Raw genomic sequence first — 24,269 nt, 5'->3', positions numbered from 1 at the left:
GTAGAGCAGACTACCATGGGGAGGAAGAGCTGGCCGAAAGGCTATAGGTGGAGGCAGAGAGGGATGAGGACATGAAATGTGAGGTGTGGAGGTGCCGTATGTATCCAACCTTCAACCCCACAGGCCTCATTCCATAGAAGAGGATTTAGGTTGACTCAGGTTGGAGGATAAAGTTGCGTATCTGACCATTCTCCCTTTTCCAGCATCCCCTCCCATCTTCCTGGCTGGCAGATCCCACCTCCCACCACAGAGGGTGAATATGGCAGATGCTCATTTTACTGCCTCTCTTGCAGCCAGGGCAGCAATCTTGGGTAATGGGTGGGACAAATGTTTGCGGGGGATCTTGGAGGAGGAACTTTTTTGTTTTTGAAAAGAGAAGCACGAAGGGAAAGACTTCCCTTCTTTGTTTCTGGATTTGGTCGTGCCTGGACGTGGGGGTGGGAACTGCTACAGCAACCTTGCTACAGCGAGAGAGAACACTGCTGAACACTCTAAGGATGGCAGAGCGAAAAGACGGAAGGTCCCTGGGACCTCTGGATCACTGAGCTGCCAGTCCAGACCTGGAAACTCTTATGTAATTGGCCTTATTGCCTTAGCCATTGTATTTGGAGTTTCTGCATCTTGCAGTTGGAAATATTTTGATGAGAACCAACAACATGACCTCATGTTTGGGCTCTATGTTGTGCGGATTCTTACTTAGTTTTTTTCATGGATTCAGTTATGTTTTAAACAAGCAAACAAAACATCCTATATCTGTGGACATGTCTTTTTCCTCCAATGCTCCCCACTATGCAGAAGCTGAAAGTTCATTCCTTGCTTGTGCCTTTATAGATTTTGCTAATAAAATGAAACATTCTATGAACCGAAAGCTTGTGGCCATGACATTAGAATAAGACAGTCTTTCTCTGATTTTCTAATAAATGCTACATGACACTGGCCTACGTAAGAATGCCACTTTAGGTCAGATCTGCAGCATCTTGGAATTTCTCCCTCTCTTCCTTTATCTCTTCCAGAAATGATGTCTGAAGGGTTTAGCACATGGAACCCTATATGGAAACAGCAACCTGGGGTGCCACACACCACCCATGACAGCTTCTGTATGTGGCAAGATAAACATCATTTGTCAATGTGTGCACCCAGTTCATCTCTTCACTCTGCCCTTAAACCTTCTGGATTTACTCATTTAGTCTCTTTCCTCTGACCACTCCAGGGAAGACCCTGCCTTGGCTGACTGGTCCTTGAGATTCAGTGATGAAGAATCTTAAGGAAGGGGTGAGGGGAGGAAAGCAATATGAGAGGCTGGCAAGGACAGGGCTGAAGGAGATTTCTGTGGGTGGAAATTTGAGAAAGACATGGGAGCAGATCCAGGGTGAGTGTTTGTGAGCAGAAGAAGGCTATGATGTGCCTTATGGAGAAAACACGTGTGTTAGATAAGCTTTGGCCATGCATGAGTTATGGTGCTGTTGGCTGTGAGTTCAATGTTAATGAGTCATCATTAATGAATATGTATATGTTCATTACAGTGTTTTTATATATGTATCTAGTGTTTTTAAACAGAAATACACATAAAGGAAGATTTTGTATTCATCAGTTGACGAAAATGTTGTGACCAGAGGCTCCCAGGAACCTAACCTTGCATCCCAGCATTTCCCATAGGGGCAATGGTTCAGTAGTCCCTAATTCAGTGTTTGTTGCAACTTTGTAGAACATAACAACTGCAAAAATGAGAATTGACTATATATATATATATATATATATATATATACACATATATATATTATGAGGCAGTGGTGGGTCAGTGGTAGAATTCTTCCCTCCCATAGGCAAGACCTGGGTTCAAATCCCAGCCAATGTACCTCATATGCAGCCACCATCTGTTTATTACTGGAGGCTTGTGTGTTGCTATGATGCTGAGCAGATTTCAGGGGGAGCTTCCAGACTAAGATGGACTAGGAATAAAGACCTGGCAATCTACTTCCAAAAATTAGCCAATGAAAATAGTACAGATCACAATAGTCTCCTCTGAAACCACCCATGGGATGTCACAGAACAGGTAGTGTTCCGTTCCATTGTGCAGGGGGTCGCCATGAGTTGGGGGCCAACTTGACGGCTGGTAACAACAGCAACAACAATATATTTGTTACAGGGAATTGGTTTACGCAGTTGTGGGGGTGGTTAAACAGTCTCTGTAAAGATGTGTCTCCACATGCGATGCTGGAGCTTGATGTCCACAGGCAGGCAGGGAGGGAAGACCACAAGCACACTAAAACCCACAATTGTTGCCTCTGACTTTGGTGACAAAAATATCCTGCAGAAACTGGGAGCTTCATCATGGAGCTAAACACACACACCTGGAGTCAGAGACCCTGAAGGGGAATCCATGGGAAGGTGAAGCAATCGCAGGCTCAGCTGCTGCGTCCTGCCAATGAGCTGAATCAGCTGATCAGCCACAAGTGTGTGAGCTACAAAATGGCTGCTGCCTCCTTTCTACCTGCCTATTGTTCTTGTGGCCCACTTTGACCATAAACACGAAAGAAAGAGGAATTTTGGAAATGTAGTTCAACTTAGCCAAGTTGACACAATATGAAGCTGTCACATGGGTGCTCAATAAATACCTGTTGAATGAATGAATACCATGCTCCTTCTTTTGACAGTTCCCTGGGAGTGAGGACACATAGCATTGGCTCTGCCCCTACAAACCAGACCATCTTGAACAAGTCATTTAAAGTCTGCGAGTCTTGGTTTCCTCAACTGTAAAACTCCAAGAATAACCCCTGTCCTGCTTGGGTAATAGAGCTTTTATGAGGACCAGTTGAGACAATCTGAATGAAAGTAACTTGAACATTATAAAGCATAAAACAAATGCAGGATCGTATTATTTTAGTTACTGTAATTGTTTTATTAATACTTCAGCTTCCTAATCTATCACATGGCGTTAGTAGTTGCTGACCAATTTACCTTATAGGTGTGCCAGGAAGATTAAATTAGATGAAGTATGTGGAAGCATGCCGGCAGCTATCCCATGACATACTCTTCAAAGGCAAGACCGAACTGTCATTCAACACTGATGCATTTTCACGTTGTGTTTTAGCTCTTCGCTAAATGGCTTAGAGGGACAAGTGTATAACTGGAACCATTGGTGACCCTGGGAACTGGAGGGCAGTGGCCATTCCTTGGATGGGAGTTGTGGGCAGTGGATGAAGATTCTGTCCTATAGATCTGGGCTTGCATTTCGTAGCAGCCAAACTTGCTCATCAGAATGAAGAAATCCCTGCGGAAGGTCTTGGTAAAGATGGCATAGAGGAAAGGGTTGGCGCAGGAGTTAATGGGGTAGAACAGGACTAGGAGGATCTTTGACTTTGACACAGTGATGAGGGGTACCTTGAGGGAAGCAGAGATAGCAAAGAAGGAGATGGGTGCCATGCAGAGGAAGTCAGTGAAGATGAGCATGGCCATACGCTTGGCGATCTTGGTGTCACTAGAAGAAGACACGATGTTGGGATTCCTCACTGTGAGGTAGATGTGGGTGTAGCAGCCACAGATGACCCCAAAGGCCAGGACATTGAGCACAAGGAGGGACATGACATACAGTTGTGACAAGGGGCTGTCAATATCCATGGGCAGGCAGATGCTGACCTTCATGTAGCTACTGATGCCAAAGATGGGCAAGAGGGCAACTGCGAAGGCAAAGATCCAGCCCACCAGCATGACACTGGCAGCATGGCGGAGCTGCACCTTGCAGTCCAGCTGCATGGCATGGGTGATGGTATGCCATCTTTCCAGGGTGATGGCTGTCAGGGTGTACACTGAGAGCTCACTGGCAAAGACAGTGAAGAAGCCGGCAGCATCACAGCCTGCTCCAGTCTGCCAGTCAATGGCATAGTTGTGGTATTGGCTCTTGGTGTGGATATCAACAGATGCTATGAGCAGCAGGTAGATGCCAATGCAGAAGTCAGCAAAGGCCAGGTTGCACATAAGGAACCGGGGGACAGTGAGTTTGTACTGGCTGGTAATCAGGATCACCAGCACTACGATGTTCCCAGTGATGGCCAGGATGCTAATAAACCATATCAAGACTCTGAGGATGTTGTACCCCATGATATCTTCACATGGGTTGAATGCATCGGGCTTAGGGGAGCAGGTCACGTCAACCACTTCATTACATAAGTCATAGTCCAATTCACTATACATCAGGTCAAATCCTCTGCCGTAACTGGACTTATCATCTTCTGTCAAAGAGACTCTCTGACCCCTAGCCTGAGCCAAATCATCAACTTCTTGCCTTAAAATAGATTTGTTGCAAATTGGATGAAGCTCAGAGCTAGAAAAATACAAAAAGGAATAGAATCAACATCCTGGATTCAGAAGGGCAAATACATCACTGTCTTTACTCAGGGTAGAAATGATGGGGTTTCTTCCTGAGAATTTGTTTTCTTGTTTCGAGCAGCTTCTCTGCCCTTGAGATAAAGCACAAGGGTTAATGCTGCTTACTGTAAATGAACACAACAGCCAGTGTATATATTCCTAGAGTCGGACAGCCCATTGGGGAAACCATCTGCCCACAACCTGAATGTGGGGAGGAAGGCGCCTGGGACTAGCTAAGCCTTGCTGCTAAGTGCAAATAATTTACAGACCTGGTATCAACTCCACCCTTCCCCTACCCACTCTCCATTGAGCTGTCTTTTACTGTGCCTGGTAGGACATACCCCTATTCTTCCACTCTATACTCCACCACTGGAAGATCTCAACTGTTTTCTGACACATATGAGAACGTTTTTGCTTCTTTCATCCATATAACTTAAAGGATTGGAGTGTGTGGCTAGCTCCCAGCCAGCCCCTGTCCCTTGGAAACGCTGAATCTTTGGTCCTCAGGATGCTGGGAGGCCAGCTAATTTGCCTAAAGTATTATGGAGGGTCCTGTTCTTTATCATCTCATTCCCCAGGGGCCACAATAGGCCTCAAGAATGCATCAGTCTGAAAGGTAAGCCTGGCTCTCTCATATTAAATAGTTCCCTGGTGGGCGCCCAAAAGAGCAAATGCAGGTTGCACAGGGGCCTAATTTATTCCAAGACTAACTCATCCCCTGGGGAGCCTGGTGCTTCTTGGTCTCACTTTCCTGCCTTGGTTTTCCCTTTAGACTCAAATGTACAAGAAGCTTTGTCAACAGGGAAGAGACACTTTCAGAAGGGATTTGAATTAAAGCCAAATGATAAATATTCTACCCAGACAGATGGATCATGCATGTAGAGAAAGAAAAGGTAATAGTTTTGTTTTGAAGCAAAGGCTAAAGGAATGGGACTGTTTCACACAGGGGCTCATTTTGGATGGAAAAAAGTCACAAACACACACGCACACACAAACACACACACACACACCTCCTTCACCCCTCCCTGAGGGACAAATTCACAGCAATGTTAAATAATTATGTTTCTCTCAAACCCCATAATCTCGCATCTGAGTGGGGAAATGAGTGTTAAAACCCTTCAAAGACCACCACCATGAGGAGGGTGGTGACTGGGGAGTAGAAGGGGTAAAGGCTCCATTTAATCATAAAGGGTGAGTGCTGGCTAAGTGTCCCAAGTTATGTGAACTAAGCCTTTCACCCTCAAAGTTGATGAGAAGAAGCCACTGAGGGAGAACCCTTTCCTCTCTTCTCTCCCCTCCAGGAAGGGAATTGTCAGGAAGGAAGTCATTTTCCCTTGGCCCAAGGGACTCTTTCTTTGCTGGGGAATGTGTCATCTTTTATTTTAGAGACTGATAAGGCTTCTCAAACCAATCATAGTTGACTGGAGAGTCCCTGGGTTGTGTAGATGTTTAACATGCTAGGCTGCTAACTGAGAGGTTGGAGGTTCAAGTCCATCCAGAAGTGGCTCCAGAGAAAGGCCTGGTGATCTACTTCCAAAATAACAAGCCATTGAAAGCCCTCTGGAGCACAGTGCTACTCTGACACACACGGGGTTGCCATGAGTCAGAACTGACTCAGTGGCAACTGGTTAATTGAGTGTGAATGGAAACCAGAGTGCAGGAAGTCTCTGGGCTGAGTCAGAGATCTTACAAGAAAGGCGAAGCAAGCTCAGAAGTGGGCACAGAAGGCAACAAGAGGGCCATTCTCTTGTCCTAAATCTAACTCCTGACTTCAATCCTATCCTTGGACTAGCTGTGCCTCAATTCTAGGAATGGAAATTAAGTAACCGGGTGCCTGCCGATTATGATTCGGTTTATTGAAACTGGATCCAGTTTAACCCTTCAGAGACCATCTTCACTTCCCAGGGCTTAGGGTGGACTCTGTGAAGATTCTTATTGTTGATCCTACTACCAATATTTTTACATATTGATGGTTCCCTTTCATAAAACAGAAGTGACCCAATGATATGAGTGGGGACAAGGTAACCAATATATATCTCTGAGAAAACAACAGAAGCAAAAGTGGAAACTGAGGGAGATAAAGTCTTGCCTCTGCAGCGCCTTGGCAAATTCTAAGTCTCATGAGTTGGGAACTCATCCAGGGTCAGTTTAGAAGGTAGTGATCTTGTACCCTATTATGGGTTAGATTGTGTCCCCCCAAAATATGCGTTGGAATCCTACCCCTTACACTTGTGGTGGATGTAATCCCATTTGGGAATAGGGTTTTCTTTATTATGTTAATGATGACATATCAGTGTAGGGCGTGTCTTAAACCTAATGACTTTTGAGATAGAGAAAGAGCAGAGCAGACACAGAGAAAAGCAAGCACAAGTCGAGAGAAAAGATAGATGCCACGTAGAGATCTTCAAGGGCTTCAGTCAGGGTGGTCTCTCAGGAAGTTGATTGTCGTCATGCCACAGATTCGTAGAAGCCGTGGATCAGCTTCTGCACTGGGGCAATGCCCAAGCAGGGCTCAGGGGAAGGAAATAAGAAGACTCACCTTTGCCGTCTCCAGTTGGCAAAGGCACAGCAGTGGCTGGGGTAGGTGAGGCTGGCTTCCATGAGCGTGACAAATTTGTCCAAACTGGGAAGCTTTTTTAAGTTGTAAGTTGACCTGGCTCTCAGCTTCTTAAGATTTTCTAAGCCATAGCTAGGCAGAGAATGGATCCTTGTTCTTGAAATATCTCTATAAAGAGAAAAGGTAAACATGGTTTGATTACCAGGGGCCTAGAGTTTTCTGCTTGGTTAGCAGGCAACGTAGCAGGCACTCTAGTGATATTCTTACATGGGTAAGGAGGGTGACTCCAACTCATCCAACACATCTAGGTCAGATCAGTATTCTGCTAACAGGACATTTCTTTCAGGTAGGAGCCCTGGCCCTGTGTTCCTGGTAGGACTAGTTAGATAACCCAGTAAACAAAACAAAATAGTTGCAGTTGAATTGATTCTGACTCATGGTGACCCCATGTGCATCATAATAGAACTGTGCTCCCTAGGGTTTTTAACGGCTGATTTGTTGGAAGTAGATCGTCAGGCCTTTCTTCGGAAAAGCCTCTGGGTGGACTCGAACCTTCAGCCTTTCAGTTAGTAAGGGAGCATGTTAACCATTTGCACCACCCAGGGACTCCAGGTAGATAACAGGCCACCCTGAGTCCTGAATACATTTGCATCCTGTCTGATCTGGGGCTTTGCTATTGCTGGTGAGTGGAATTAGCCATCTCCCCTTCTACAGTGGATCTATTTGTACTCACTAATTTAATAGGACTAAGGGATTGAGACAATTCCCCCCCACCATAAAACCAGCTATGAAAATACTTCTGATAAGCTGGGGTAAAATCCGTGGCAAAATTTCAGAAAAAAGGTCAAGAAGAGAACACACGATAGGGAAAGGGGAGACTGGTGGGCAGCTGAGGCAGTCTTGGCACAAAGTGGCAGCATAGAGTACTGCTTACGCTTGGCATCTGCAGCCCAACCTGTCTGCATATGCACCCCAGCTCTGCCACTGATTAGATTTGTGACCTTGACCAGGTTACATCCCTTCCCCACGTCTCAGTTTCCTCAGCTGTAAATGGGAATGATAATTAATAATCATACCCACCTCAGAGAGTTGTGAGATTTAAATGAGCTAAAGCACATAGAGCAACATCACGGTAAATGGAGAAAATAGTAAAGTTGTCAAGGATTTCTTTTTACTTGGATCCACAATCAACACCCATGGAAGCAGCAGTCAAGAAATCAAATGATGTATTGCATTTGGCAAATCTGCTGCAAAAGACCTCTTTAAAGTGTTAAAAAGCAAAGATGTCACTTTAAGGACTAAGGTGCTCGTGACCCAAGCCATGGTATTTTCAATCACTTCATATGCATGTGAAAGCTGGACGATGAATAAGGAGGACCAAGGAAGAACTGATGCCTTTGAATTATGGTGTTGGTGAAGAATACTAAATATACCATGGACTGCCAGAAGAACGAACAAATCTGTCTTGGAAGAAGTATAGCCAGAATGCTCCTTGGAAGCAAGGATGGCTAGACTTCGTCTAATGTACTTTGGACATGTTATCAGGAGGGACCAGTCCCTGGAGAAGGACATCATCCTTGGTAAAGTAGAGGGTCAGCGAAAAAGAGGAAGACCCTCAACGAGATGGATTGACACAGTGGCTGCAACAACGAGCGCAAACATAGCAAGAATTGTGAGGCGAGCACAGGACCGGACAGTGTTTCATTCTGTTGTATATTGGGTCACCGTGAGCAGAAACTGACTCGACGGCACCTAACAATAACAACAACAAAGCACATTGAGAACTTCGTGAGCAACAGAAAGAACTTAATGACTGGTAGCCTTGTTAGTAAACATCATGTAGAGAGAGTGACTGTTTTTCTTGCATTGTTGGAGAGTCTCTGCTTTGGTGAACCAACAGAAGTCTACATGGAGGCCAGCACAATGGACAGCTTAACCAGGTCCCTGTCTCTGGGAGGCTCTGAAGTCACATCCTTTCTAGCAGCAACACCTCTTCTGGCAGCACTGTTGGCAGCAGCAACCCTTGAAAAAAATCAAGACCAACTGGTAGGAGCGAGGAGATATAAGCAGCATCAGTTTGGACCTCTTGAGGTCAGCAGTTGCACAGCTTGGCCATGAGTGGGTGCATCTGACGGTGGTGGTAGCAAGCAGTGACCAGGACTTGATTCATTTCAGCACCCTCAGGGACCCTTGGATATACCTGGGGAAGGAGAATCTTTTGACGTCTGCATTTCCTGTAAGTCGAAGCAGTGAGCACTCAGAGCAATGAAACTTGAGAGTGTGAACATATACAGGCTACATAATATGTTCTCAAAGTCTGGTGAAAACTACATTCTCAAAGCCTTGTTTTCATTGTGTCCTTCTCTTGCTCAGAAACTCATAATGGCTTCCTATTGCCTGAAGAAACTCACCTCCAACTGCTGCTCTATTTCTCACTTCCTTTTCCCAATCAAACTTCTTACACTACTTGTCCATACTTGAACTCACCATTTCCTCACCTCACTATCCAACCTAATTTCTCTTCTGCCTCTAGACAGTATTCACAAAGGTCATATCTTAGTTCTAACTTTCTTGCCCTCCTAATTACATTTCACATTTAAAACAATTCTCCTTTTTGAGACACTTTTTCTGGGTACCACATTCTCTTTGATTTCTTCTGATATCTCCTTTAACTTCTCATTCTCTTTGCTGGCTCTTCTTTCTCCTCCACCTGTCTTTTAAATATTGGAGTTTCTTTGAAACTAGGCTCTCTTCTCACTGTACATAATCTTCCCAGGTAATCTTGTCCACTCCTTTGGTTTCAGATATCTGGTATATGCCGATGGCTTCCAAATGTACATACAAGTTCAGATCCTACTTGTGAATCTCAGGCCCAGATAATCAACTGTCCAATGGGCTCCGCCATTTTTATGGCTTGCAGGCATCAAAACTGAACTCGCCAACTTTCTTGTAAACACGTTCTTCCTATTGTTTTTCCCATCACAGAAAATGAATCTTCCATCTTCCCCTGTTGTTCAAAATAGATAGCTGGGAGTTGTCCTTGACACGCTCCTGTCATACACTTGGACATCATTTTAGCCTCTTGTCCTCTCAAGACTATCTTTTAAATTTGTTTCAAATCAGTCTACTTCTCTCTTCTCCTCTGCTACCACTTTAGTTTAGGTCCCTGTAATCTCTGCCTAGGCAAATGCAATAGTTTCATAACTCTTTTTTCCACCACCATCTATTTCACTTTTCAATGTAGTCTTTTAGAAATGCCAACCAGATTGTGATTTCCTGCTTAAAATCCTTCAATGATTCCTCATTACCCTCAGGATGAAGTACAAAGCATTGGATATAGTGTGCTGGCCATTTGCTTAGTTTCTATCACATCTATCAGTGTCTTTCCTGTGCTCTGCTCTGTATTACAGGAGGGATGATCCCTGCAGGCTCATTTCCCAGATACCACCTTGTCAATCAACTTCCAGCTGGGTTCAGGGAATGGGAGGCACTGGCGAGAGATTGGAGGGTAAGAGGAAGGGTAAAGTTAAGGCACTCTCCATCTCCCTCTGCCTCAGGCAGCAGCTGAATCTTCCCTGTGACTCCAGCTCTTATTGGAACAGATCTGCTGAGTTTACAGCTTCCATCAGTTGCCCCAGCTCCTGGGTTCCAGTAAGACCACCTTGCTTGCTCCTCATATCCTAGGATTACCTGCTATTGCTGTTGACCCTCTGTTGGATATTTAGGAAAATTTACGTTTTTAGAGCAAATGGTTATCTTTATATGATACTTATATATTTTATCATTAGCCCTCTCTTTGTAAGATGCCAATTAGATCCAATTTGTCAATACTATTGTTCAACTCTTCCAAATACTCACTGTTTTGTTTTTTTGTTCCATCACTACTGAGAGAAGTGCATTAAAATCTTCCACTATGATATTTTGGATTTGTATGTCTGTTCTTTTAGTTTTGTCAATTTTTGCTTTATATATTTTTGATGACCTTTTTTTCCCCCATCTTCCAATAACTGATTCATTTAAATTGCTCTAGAGGTTTCCATTTTAGGAATATTAGCCATTCTAATACTGATGAACATTAGGGTTGATTCCAATTTTATGCCTTTGCAAATATTGCTTTTATAATTTTTTTTAAAAACTTTTGTGTTTTTGGTGACTATTTTACATATTTCTTCTGGGCGTATGCCTAGAAATGGAATTGCAGGTCCATGGGATGTATATATTCAGCTTCAGTTGATATTGCCAAACAGCATTACAGTTTTTCCACACTTACATACACAGCAACAGTGTCAATATTACTAGTTGCTCCACATACAAATCGTGAAAATAATTTTTTTAGGTGTATAAAAATTTAGAATTTTTGTATCTTCCTGGTGATTTTTTTTATATCTAGTAATATTTTGCTCCTTCTCAGTCTCTTTTTGCTGGTTCCTCCTTTTCTTCCTAACCTTCAAGTATTAGGGTACCCCTGGGCTCAGCCCCAGGACTTCTTTATCTTTTCTGACTCTGTAAGGAAACTCATCCAGTCTTATGATTTAAACATCATTTATATGCTGATGGCTCCCAAATTTTTATCTTCAGGATGCTCCTCTTTCCTGAACTCAGACTCTTATATCTGTCTGTTTCCTTACAATCTTCACTTGGATGACCAGTGGGCATGTCAAGCTTTGTATATTAAAAACTGAGCTCCCGATCTTCCCGGAAAACCTGCTCCACCTGAAGTCTTTGCAGCTGTTCATGCAAAAACTTCAAAGTCATTCTTGACTCTTCTTTTTCTCTCACATCCCATCTCCAAACTCTCAACAAAACATCTCGGCTCTACCTTCTGTTTATAACCAGAATCTAACTACTTCTTACAACATTCATTGATGTCACCATGGGATAAAAGTTCCTGTGTTCCAAGGTCTTGTTTCTAGTTCCCTCATTTGTATTACAATTCTTCAAATCTGGTGTCCCTGGAGGTTAGAATCTGGTCCATGAATCCCTGTCCCTGTGCTGAGTCTTCACTCTATGCTGCTGAATGACCCTGCTGTTCTGGCCTGCTCCTCTTGTACCTCCTATTGTTTCAGAACTTCTCACCTTTCTTCTCTGCCCCAGGAGATCTTTCTTGTTCCTCTCAATCACTCCTCTGACCACTTCTGCTATTGACACCTGCTCGGTTTTCTGTAGATGCCAAGTTCTCATTTCACCTGGCATTTTGCTCTCTCCCTCCCTCCCCTCTTTTTCAACGCGGAAGGGAGCAAAGGTGGAGGCCTATGCACATTCTTTAAATAAAACAGTTCAAGGCTTCCTCCAAGGAATGAAATAAAAGCATAAAAACGTCCTTTAGGACCAATTTAAACCAAAGCAATCGTTACCTGCCACAAACATTTTTCATATTTTTAAAGCAATGCAAAACAGATAACAGTTTTTTTGTTCTTTATTATGCCTATTACCTTCCTTGGGTTTAGAATTTAAAAAATAATCACATTAATTAAAGATTTCCAAAAGGAAACACATTTTATGTTCTATGGAATATCATCTTATTATCTCATGTACTCTATGGTGGGTTAAAGATGACTGGAAATTCTTTGACATTCTTCCCATTATGGATTGATTTTCCCTCCCCTTGGGTCCGGCTGAACTGTGATGACTTTGTCTAATAGAGTGTGGTGAAAGGGTTGCTAATTCAGTTCTGGAGATAGTCTTTAAGAGCACTGACAGCTTCTACCTTGGTCTTTCGAGCCCTGAGCTGCCATGACAGAACTACTCTGAGGCCACCATGCCGGAAAAATCCCAAGCCATGGGGAGAGGCCTTGGAGAATGAGTTGCCACTTGGGGAGAGAGTTGAGGGGGAGAGGCCAAGGAGCACCAAGGCACCCGACATATGAGTGAAGAGGACAACTTGGAGGTAGATCCCCAGACTCAGCCACCTAAGCTGACATCACATGGATCAGAGACAAGCCACTCAAATTCCTGAAATACGAAATTTTGAGCAAAACGGAATGGCTCTTTTAAACTACTAAGTTTTGGGGTTGTTTGTTACACTGCAATAAAACACCAGAGTGGACTCCCATTGAGGTCTCTATGACTCCTTAATTTTAAGCAGTTGTACAGGTATTTTTTCTTAAAAGTCAATGTATTAGTTTCTTGGGTCTGTCATAACAAGTACCACAAATAACACAAGGTTATTTTCTCATAGTTCTGGAAGCCAAGAGTCTGAAATCAAGGTGTTGGCAGGGCCATGATTCCAGAAGGATGATCCTTCCTTGCTCTATTAGCTTCTGGTGGCTCCAGGTGTTCCTGGGCTTGTAGCAGCATAACTCCAATGCCTGCCTCTGTCTTCACATGGCCTTCTACCCTCTGGGTCTGTCTCTGCATCTCTTCTCTTCTTGTAAGGACACCAGCCATGTTGCATTAGGGACCACCCGACTCCAGTATGATCTCACGTTAACTTCACTAATTATGTCTGCAAAGACACTATTTCCAAATAGGGTCACATTCACAGGTACTGGAGATCCGGACTTGAACTTATCTTTCTAGGGGACACAAATCAATCTGTAACAGCTAACAAGAGTGCATGGGCATTATATTCTGCATACTTTCTGCCTCTCATATGACCTTACTATGTTTTTCTTTATGTACTAGTTATTTACATTTGCATTTTATCTCTCCTTGAGGGCAGAGGGCTTCTTGCATCCTGAGCAATACCTTGCACATAGTAAGCATCCACACAATTGCTGCTGTTTGAAGATATGCTGGGGAGTGACACCGAAGAAGGATTGGGAAAGTGACTAGATAGATCATCCCAGACAACCGTGATGTCTTCTGACCTCTAGCAGTTACAAAGCATCTTGTACCAGTGTTGTCTCTTCTATTGTTTCATATTGTTCAACTTTTCAAGTATGTTTGTTTTGTCTCCTTAGCCAGATTTCAGATGCCCAGAGAGCAGGGATTATTAAGATACTTTTATGTTCTGCGTTACATCTATCACGGGGCTGGACTTATGAAATCTATTCAGTAGATAGCTGTCTGATTAGCAGAGATGCTTCAGCTTTGCAATAAAACTGAGAGGCTGGAGCAAGTCTTCAAGGAGAGCTGAGTCAAAAGGGAGAGTGATGCAAGGCAGGCTGAGAAGAAATCTGGACTTAAAGGGAGCTCAGCAAAACTGTGCTTCTGTGACAGGCAACTACACGTGACCAAGAGTATCAAAGGCACCAGGGAAGGGAGCAACCTGTGCAAAATTTACAGGGAGATAGATATGTGTTAGGGAATCAACAGAATAACTTTTTGGGTGGATTGACTTGAATGCAATCCAATGGCTAGGCATTAGATTGGGAAGCCTGCTTGGAAAGCTTGGGTGCCTGTCTGCTCAGTACTCAGGAGTTAGCTTGTATTTTCAGATTCCTCCTATCATAGCTACAAAATACATGCGCTTCTGTCACTTCCAGTAGGTGGCTTTGCTGCTGTCAGGCTAAGGCAGCTTGTTGGTGTCCAATGAAAGGAGGGAGTGGTTGGTAAGAGAGAGATGCAAAGTCACTTAGAGTTCAGTACAGCAAAAGCCTTTAGTGCAAATGGCTCCTGGGATAGACAGGGAGATACAAATCTTTGTAGAGGTATTTCTCTAAAGCTTACTGGATACTTGCTGGAGTGACTCAACATGGAATTTGTGAAGACTTCCAAATTTTAGACTGGCAGAAAAATAATGTTTCTCTGGTATCTCCAAGGAATAAGAAGAATCCATAAAAATTTGTATTAATATGGACAAAGATGAATTAAATGGGTACATGCACAGTGTGATTTGAGACTTAACTACACTATTTTTCCCATTTTTGCTCTCTATACCTTTAAAACATGTATACACACACACTCACAAGCACATATAGTTAATTCCTGTCTACAAGCCTTCCGCATGGCCTAGAAATCTAATGTTATTGTCTTAGGCTGGGTTCTCTAGAGAAGCAAAACCAGTAAAGCATATAAATATATATATAGAGAGATTTATATCAAGGAAATGGCTCACGCGGTTGTAGAGACCGGAATGTTCCAAGACTGTGGGTCAGGCTGGAGGCTTCTTCTGATTCACGTAGCCACAGGGACTGGCGAACCCAAGATCAGCATGTCAGAGAGCAGGGCTGTTGCTCACAGGCTTTGAAGATTGATGAATCCCAAGATCAGCAGGCAAGACCACAGGTAAGCTGCTAGCTCAAATCTCAAGAACTGGAGGTCAGATGAACAGGAGCCAGCTGCGGGATCCAGAGCAAGCAAAAGCCACGAGCCTTGCCAGAATGTCCACTTATATTCAATGCAGGCCACACGCTCAAGGAAATTCCCTTTCAACTGATTGGCTGCTCATAGCAGATCCTATCATGGGGGTGATCACAACATTATACGACTGCCAAACCACTGAGAATCATGGCCCAGCCAAGTTGACACACAATCTTAACCATCATAGTTATATTTTAATTCCTTTATAAAAACACTCTCCACTGTTAGAATGCAAATATCCCTGGAGGGAGTAACAAACTAAGACATTATCAGTTATTCACAACGTCATGGAAGCAGGTCATTGAGACTATTGGCTAAAAGTGGGCTTGGAGAGAGGCCTAGAACACAAAAATGGAACAGTGAGGGTATTCAGACAGATTATTCTGGGTAACCGTGTTTTAAGGAATAAAAGGAACCATGAGAGGGGATCAGATCTCTGAGCCTTGGAAGTCACGCAGGAGAGTTTAGAATTTATGTGTGCAGAAGAATGACTTATTGAAAGCTGTATGTTTGTAATATTAACTTTTAGAAGGGTGCCTGGCACATAGTAAACCAAAAAAAACAAATCCATTGCCATCGAGTCAATTCCAACTCATAGTGATCCTGTAGGACAGAGTAGAAATGCCCTACAGGGTTTCCAGAGCGACTGGTAGATTCAAACTGCTGACTTTTTGGTTAGCAGTCGAGCTATTAACCAACCAGGTACTCAGTAAATATCTGTTAGGTAAAGTGGAAGGCGAAAGGACTGAAGGTCATAAGGCGATGAAGTGGCTATTGCAGTAATTCAGGCAGAAGATGGTAAGAACTCCCCTGTCGCTCACACACTGTCACTTCCCCTGTTAAAAGTCCCTGTATCACACAATGACAAGGATTTATTGGGCAACTGCTCTGTGTTACTGTAGCCTCCTGTGAATATTTTTACTGCAGCACTTGTTATACCGGGCAGGGACATCAGTCCCTCCATCAGAGCGGCAGGTTCTCTTTTTATTTCTATTTATTTTTATATTTTTAATGTCTCTATCCTTCACACAGCATAAAAACCAAACAAACCAAACCTGATACCATTGGGTTGATTCTAACTCATAGAGACCCCATAGGACAGAGCAGACCTGCCCCATAGGGTCTCCAAGAAGCGGCTGATGGATTTGAACTGCTGACCCTTTGGTTAGCAGCCTGAGCTGTTAACCACTGCACCACCAGGGCTCCACTCACACGTAGCATAGCACCGGACAAACAGTAGGTACGCGGTGAACAGTTACAAAATGTGTGACCCGTGAGACCCAGCGTCCTCACTGATTAGCTGAGAATGTTTAGTTAATTACTGCCATTGTTCCTGGGAGGCGGGACAAAGGGGAAGGGGTAGCCGTGGGCTGATGCTTTCAATCCTTGTCTTCCAGGCTGGTCTCATGACTGCGGTCTTCCCTTTGGTTAACATTGCAACACATCCTTTATTGTAGTAGTGACTGGTTTTAAGAATTTACCTCCTGAAAAGTACCAGCAGGAGACCCCATGGGCCGATGGCTGGAGCTGAAGAGAGTTAGCAATCCTAAATTGCTTCAACATTGTTAAGATTCTTGGTTTTGAGATACAAAGTAGACTGGTAATAGGACACTGAGTCAGGAGAGGCAGGAGTTAACTATCGCTCCTTGCCTCGTTTAATAAAGTGTGCTATAGCCAGTGCCACAAATTTGATTTGAACAATTTCTATTTTTCCCAGCAAAGATGTTATTACAGGTCAATCATTTCCATAAGTGAGAGCACATTTCTGGTGTATACTACGCTGACAGATGGCTAGAAAACCTCCCTTTCATGATCCCAGGCAGGATAAAAAGGCAATTTAGTATCTATAGGACTGTGGGTACAGTGGTAATGGAAAAGAATCATTCCTATACAAATAACTCAGTGTTTGAATCTGAACTATCAAATGAATCAGAGCTATCGCCAAATCAATTTGATAAACCATCAGAATATGATTGTACTGGCTCCAGCCTGCAAAGGCAATGCATTAAATTTTCCCCACAGGAAACTGTTTCTCAAGGAAACTGTTTCTCAAGGAAACAGCAATTGCTCGAATGCTTAAAAAGAAAAAAAAAGCTTGAGTGAGTTCAGACTATCAGGTGAAAACACGCAGATGACTGCTGATGTTCAAGGTCAAGACTCAGGAGGGGGCAATCAGGAGGCTGGGCCATTCCTCTGAAACTCGGTGGAGCTTGTCTGCGTGCCCTTGGCTTTCTCTACATCCATTTCTCTTTGCGATGGAACATCTTACCTTGCACCCTCAGGTGTGCAGCCCCCCCCTACCCCTGCCCCCCATTCTTCACTCAACCAGAAACGTTGCCTTCAGGAAAGGAGCTATTGTTGGTTTGGGTGACTTCTTTACTCCCTTAGCACCCCTCGCACATATCTGTTGAGGAGAAAATTCTGAGCCTGTGGGGGAGGAACGATCACCACAATGAGCTTGTGGAGGAGACATTTTGAAGGCGAGGGGGCTCCCCATTTCCCAACATTGCTTCTAGAGCAGTGACTCTCAAAGAGTGCTCTCTGGACCAGCAGCATCAGCTTCGCTGGGGAATTTATTAGAGATGCAAACTCAGGCCCCACCCAGACTTACTGAAGCAGAGACTCTGGGTGGGGGCGAGGGGGTGGGGACCAGCAATCTGAGCTTTTACAAGCCCACTGGGTGATTTTGTTGCATGCTCCAGTTGGGAACCAGATGAGTTCTCCTGAGGGGATTGCCCTTGCTTAAGAGAGCCACCTCACCCAGGATTTGTCCCCTCCCCAGGGAAAGCCTGCATCCAGTGATTGTCACTGCAGAGGCAGAAAAGCCAGGGCCCTTGCCATAATCCAGTGCAACATCAAAGGGCCATCTTGATTCTAGAGCTTCCCATGGGATCAGCTGAGGCTTCTGTTGCAAATCATCGTAGTTCAACTTCTTCCAGCCAGCGCTTCTCAGCAAACTTCTACATGCAAATACCCATAGCACAGTCTTCCTTTTTGGGGAATCTGACCCACAGTCACAGCTCAAGCTAGAGTAATATCCACTTTGGGCTGAGCAGTTTGCACACACTCCTAGTCTGACCCATTAACCTAGAGCACCTGCGGTGGGCTCGTCCTCTGCACAGTTAAATAAGCAGTGCTCCCGCAAGGGTTGAGCTGGGACTGGAGCATCAGCTTGCAAGTTGGAAGTGGGATAGGCCATAGAGTCCCAGGTCAGTAAGCCGAGAGGCTGGGAGAACATCTCTGGACTAACCTGAAAGCTGCAGAAAGGGAGGATTGATGTTAAGGCAGTCTGGCCTCTTGCCCTTGAGGGAAGGAGGAGGGGACTAGCAATTATAGGCTGGGCTTTTGGCCAGGATCCTGCACTTATATCCTCGTGCACTGAGATGGAAAGCTGTGGGAATGTATCCTCACTCTCTCCCCTTCTCAGTCACGGGAAGTGCTTCATGCTGCCTTTGGATTTTCTGTAAATTGCATTCACTCAATTCTGGCCAGATACGTTCCTGTGGTATAAACGATGAAACAATATGCCTGTGACTCTCGGATCCTTGGGGACAGATCATCCAGCTGCAGAACTGCTTCTGATGGTGACATTCCTCTTCTTGCCTGGATTCACAGTGGGGCTGCCTGGGGGCTTAATGTGTTGTGTTCTCCCTTCCACGTTCTTTTGAGAACCACTGAGCTCTGCTTCGGCCTGAGAGCTGCTTTGCTTCTGGAACCTCAGGAGGCATGCTCCTGGGCTGTGTTTACAGATCCTTAGTTTATGTCCTTAGGCTGGGTGGCTGGTGTTTACAGTTCTTTTCCCCTTGATCTCAGTTCACATCCGATTGCAGGAGACCTTATTAAATAATTTTTCTAGGTTTGATTTAACATATTTACATACTTCAGGCAACATGGTATGGTGCAAACACATGGAACTGTGAGGCAGGAGACCTAGCTCTGGTCCAAGCTCTGCCATTTACTACTGGTGTGATCTTCAGCAGGCCACTTCCCTTCTTTGGCCCTGGTTTCTTCAGATAACTAATGAGCAAGTTGAAGGTCCTGTCCAGCTTCAACGTTCTCTGGAGTAGTCAGTGGGTTGAGGTGCCCCCTTAGCTTCTCATCTGTGCACTAGAGTGTATGTGGACCTTCTGGTCTCATATAGATGGTTTTTTAATGGTGCACTATACTCACTAGCAATATCCTTTATTTTGTGTGCCAATCTGTTTTTTTTTTTTTGCTAAAAGATGACCTCAGCGGGTAATTTCGGTTCAAGGTTTAAAGAATGTCTCAGGGTGATAGTCTTAGGGATTCCTCTAGTCTCAACCGGCCCAGTAAGTCTGGAGTTTTTAAGAAACTGAGTTTTGTTCCACATTTTTCTCCTGTCCTATCAGGGTCTGTCTATTGTGACCTTGATCAGAACGGACAGTAGTGGTAGCCGGGCACCATCTAGTTCTTCTGGTCTCAGGGTAGATGAGGCTGTGGCTTGGATGGACTTATCAGCCCTGTGGACTAGTTTCTTCTCTGAGGATTTGGTTTGAAATTCCTAGATTTTGAGGATGAGGAAGGAGAATTGTGCTTTCCCTTCCAAGGAAGAGTAATATGACAGAGTGGCTAAGTGTCTGTACCATGAGTCAGCCTAGTTTGGGTTTAAATCCCTGCTCTGAAACCTGCACAACCTTGGGCAATGAACAACTTCAGGCAAGCCAGTTTTTTCTTCTGTAAAATGGAAATACTGACCCCTACTGTAGACCACAGAGGATTATTGCGAAGATTAAACTAGAGAATACGCTTTAAACTCTTAGAACACTGTCTGGCACGTGCTAAGTGCTCATTAAATGTGAGTTATTATGATTGATGTTGTTGTCCCTTGATTAAAAGTTAGAATGTGGGTCGCCCCTACATTGTCTCTATAAGTCTTTGCATATGATTGCCAGCCCTGTTTTGGAAGCTTCACTGAGCTGAAGAGAGTTAACATCTAACTTACACACACACAGACACACAGACACACAGACACACACACACACACACACACACACGGAGCCCTTGCACAAGGAGACAAGGGAAGCTACTCACAGAATGATGGGTCCAGACGATCCCCGGAAAACATCATTAGGCAATTCTTCCAAATTACTGTTGTCACTTAGATTCCTGGGGATAAAGTCGAGGAAAGGAGAAGGGAAACACAAAGCCACATAAACATTTCTGTTCAAGGAGCCCTTTCCCTCTAAATGACTTGGAAGAACAGTTAGGGCTGCTTACAGTTCATCTAGTTGGGTTCCATTGAATGCCCAGTTGTGGATTTCCTGAATCCCATTCTTGTTCAGCCATCTGAAATAAAAGGCTCATTAAAAAACCAATAATGTTACATGCAGACAACACAGGGCTTTCATGCTTGGAAGTACTGGGGCAAGTTCAGACAGCACAGGTTAGTGGCATAAATAAAATGCCACCCCGCAGGCTGGGGGACAGGGTGGGAGGGAGACTGATTTAGCGCTGTATAACCTTTTGTGACTTTTGAGGTTGGTATTATGTGCATATATTACCTATTCAAGGAAATAAATGATATTTAATTTTTTAATAAAAGGCACACTTTGGCACAGCAGCCTGGATCCCATAAGGTCTTGGCACATGTCATCTGCGTGCAGAAAAGATGCCACAGGGGAACGGACTATGATCTCTCCCCGTCCTGAAGGACAGAAGACATACAATCATTGAGAAGGGTTTATAAGACAGAGAACGAATATTGGTGTCACTTTTTGCTAAGGCCTTAAGCCTTTTACCCATGCTCACCTACACCAGGAGGCCTGGCTGTCATCAAAAAGTGATCTAATTAAGCTGTCAGATCACCTGAACATCTCCCGTGACCCGTAGGGACCTGGTTATTGGAGGTCTGTGGAGGTGGATCTGGGGTAAGCCAGAAACGAAGAGAAATCAATTACAGAGACTGTGGGCTGAGGCAGGACAAGGTGGTTGGCGTGGACATGGGAGGAGGTTCCAAGGGAAGGGAGGGCAGTCATCCCGCGTGTGCACAGAAGGTCAGTGAACAGCTTTGCCTGCTCGAGAGGCTCAAGGACACCTTGGCAGACATCACCACATTGCTCTCCTTCTGGGTGGACCTGAAAACAAAGCCAATCTCTGAGGCCAGGAGAGCTTAGCCTCAAGAGCCTCTGACAGTCTGCTGCTCCTTTGCCGTCAGGCCCTTCTCCCTGGCAGCCTCAGTGAATTTACACATCTCTGTGTTAAAACTGACCCAGAGAAGTGCCTACGATTCCAGGACTATTTCCTGGGCTGCAATGGGTAGCTAGAAAAAAGCTTAAAATCACAGGAGAGCAACTGGACTTTGTTTTCTTCCTCCTGAAAGGCAGTTAGTTTAAAAAAAAAAAAAATTCAAAGAGGAGCAAGGCAAATCACTTAAAATACTAACAACCAATTAATCGGTTCAGAGAGCAAAGAGGAATCCCTGGGTGGTGTAAATGGTTAAGTGCTTGGCTGTTAAGCAAAAGGTTGGAGGTTTGCGTTCACCCAGAGGTGCCTCAGAAGAAAAACTTGGTGATCTGCTTCCAAAAATCCAGCCATCGAAAACCCTGTGGTTTCTGGCACACATGGCGTCTCCATGAGTCACAGTCGACTCAATCACAACTGGTAGAAGGTAGGTAGGTAGATAAATAAGTAGATCCCCTACCTACCCAGGAGAAAGCCTCTCACAGCCCATCAGGTCTCCCAGCTTATTGGTGGGACTGTCCCAGGGGATAGTGAGATTGTGGGGCAGCCGCCCCTAACCTGTGGGGTGTGGATCCCTGAGGGGTTTGTATCAAACATTGGGGTTGCAAACTTTTTCTGTAAAGGGCCAGATAGTAAATATTTTAGGGTTTGTGGTACAAGTACCTATAAAATATCCTCAGAAGGCAAAACTGAGGATATTAGATGGGAACTTAAATAAGTAATAAAACAAATTTCCACCAAATTCTTATTGGCAAAATCCAAAATATAATAATAATTGAGGTTTTTTTTCTTTCTTTTTTCTTGTAATAAGGCTCTACTATTGAGAAGAAGATATGAGGGGAAGATAATATTTTGCTTAATTTGGGTTCAAATTTAGTATGCCCTATTATCCAACAGTTTGCACATGTTTATTTGTAAAAACCGCTCAGCTCCTGGGCCGTAGTTGGCTGACCCTTAATTAATCTAACACACTCATGAAACCCCAAACCCGTTGCTGTCGAGTCAATTCTGACTCATGTGTTTGTTATAGAGTAGAACTGCTCCATAGGATTTTCTTGGCTGTAATCTTCACAAAAGTAGATCAGCAGGCCTTTCTTCTGTGGTGCCCCTGGGTGGGTTTGAACCACCAGCCATTAGGTTAGCAGCCAATCACAAACCACTTGTGCCACCCAGGAAACAGAAGGGGCATGCAGAGCCATACTGGTTCCACCTGTTTTTCTGTAGCCTAGATAACTAACAAGAAGCCCTGGTGGTGCAATTTTTAAAGTGCTCAACTGCTAACCGAACGGTTGGTGGTTCAAACTCAGCAGCTGCTCCACTGGAGAAAAGACCCGGCCATCTGCTCCTGTGAAGATTACAGCCTTGGAAACCCTACGGAACAGTTCTACTCTGTCCTATAGGGTCTCCATGAGTCGGAATCAACTCGATGGCACATAACAATAGCAACAGATAATTAATATTTCCTGCACATGTATGTCTTACACATAGATGTTGCTACGATTAAATGAAATACAGACTAACTTAAAAGAATTATTGTATTCAGAATAGCCTTTTATGTTTATCGATTTTCTCAGTCAACAGATACTAACATGTGGAGAGGGGTGGCATTTTTTGATGTTAAAATTGGATCCTTACCCAAAAAACAAATTGTTTCCTGGATTCCTGCCGTCGGGTTTATGCTAGGATGTCGTGCTCTCAAAGCACTAACATAACAACAAGCCAACATTTATCAAGTACGCTCCTAGTCTCCAAAGAGGGGTAGACCTGTTGTAAAACCAAAGGATGATAATGATGCCAAGCTGGGCAGAGTGTCAGCTAAGGCGTACCTGGAGCACAGGGCTTACCTTAACACTTTGGTGTCCCTGGGACAAAAACCAGTGTGTTTGCTCAGCAGAGGTTCAGGGGGCTAAAATGCAGAGCCCACCCTCATCCTAAGAGTGAAGGTGCTGGGAGGACCTGGTGCATTAAAGGTCTTGGAGGAGCAGGCAGAAGGGGGAAGCCGACAGAGGAAGGGAGGAAACACAGGGAAGTGAGTCTCTCTTGTGGCTCGAGGGTGTGCAAGGAGCCGCCCCATGTGCAACCTCATTTTCTTTCTTCTAAATTAGGCCACTCTACTGGCTGGCCAGGTCTAGGTGCTCTCCCCTTTCAGAACCCCCTCCCTCAGGGGCAGGGTGGGGGCTGGGGAGGGCTCCGACATGACCATGTGATGGGCTTATGGCTCCTTTCCCTCTGAGTCATTAGCCAATTTTCTGATAATCCTTCCTTGTAGGCTGTTTTTAAAATAATAATTTTATACATTCATTCATTCGTGTATAGAACATGGCCTCAGGATTTTGAAAATGCCAATGGATACAAAGCTTTTCCAGTCATCAGTGCCATTTTGCCATGCTTTTTTTTCCGAGTGCATGTGGATGCCCCTACTGGGAGAAAGCGCCCTACATCCAGGTATAGCACCCAAACTAAGCACAATTGGAGATTTAAGCTGGGTTGAGTATAAATCTTCTGATTCTATCATCTATGGATTAAGGGCCATCAGAGCTAAGAAGAAGAGATGTTCTCACAAATGTGAACTCATCCTTTAGAGACATGTCTGAGAAGTATTGACTCTTAAAAGATAACTTTCCTTGCTTGGAAAGTGTTTTCCTAAATTCTGGAGAATCACCGGGTGTCCTTGAAGAGGAGTCAGAGAAAAGCAGAAGATCTATACGTTTCTTTTGTAGGTTTGGGTTTGCAAGGACGTGAGAATTTTTTTATTTCCTCAGGTCTTTTGTCTCCAGTTGGGGAAAGTTGAGATGAGGTAGATTAGGAAGGCTTGCGTTATGTTTTTTTTTTTTAATATTTTATTGTACTTCAGGTGAAGGCTTACAGAACAGATAGTTTCTCATGTAACAGTAACACACAT

At 44.2% G+C, this 24,269-nt stretch overlaps 1 protein-coding gene across 2 annotated transcripts in view; it reads right to left on the bottom strand.

Moving 5' to 3' along the window:
* Positions 1-3,040: 3,040 nt before the first annotated feature.
* The window catches only part of FSHR (follicle stimulating hormone receptor), a 196,934-nt gene continuing 175,705 nt past the window's right edge, over positions 3,041-24,269 (bottom strand). For both annotated transcript variants that reach the window (XM_004369472.2, XM_004369473.2), the window contains 4 exons: positions 20,405-20,473; positions 20,219-20,293; positions 6,905-7,090; positions 3,041-4,321 (listed from right to left, as the gene is read on the bottom strand). In XM_004369472.2, coding sequence (XP_004369529.1) covers positions 3,088-4,321; positions 6,905-7,090; positions 20,219-20,293; positions 20,405-20,473 — 1,564 coding nt within the window. In that variant the 3' untranslated portion in view covers positions 3,041-3,087. The remainder of the gene's footprint in view (positions 4,322-6,904; positions 7,091-20,218; positions 20,294-20,404; positions 20,474-24,269) is intronic.

This window comes from Trichechus manatus, unplaced genomic scaffold (assembly GCF_000243295.1).
Source record: "Trichechus manatus latirostris isolate Lorelei unplaced genomic scaffold, TriManLat1.0 scaffold00005, whole genome shotgun sequence".
NCBI classification, from domain to species: domain Eukaryota; kingdom Metazoa; phylum Chordata; class Mammalia; order Sirenia; family Trichechidae; genus Trichechus; species Trichechus manatus.
This window is presented reverse-complemented; position numbering and strand designations above follow the sequence as displayed.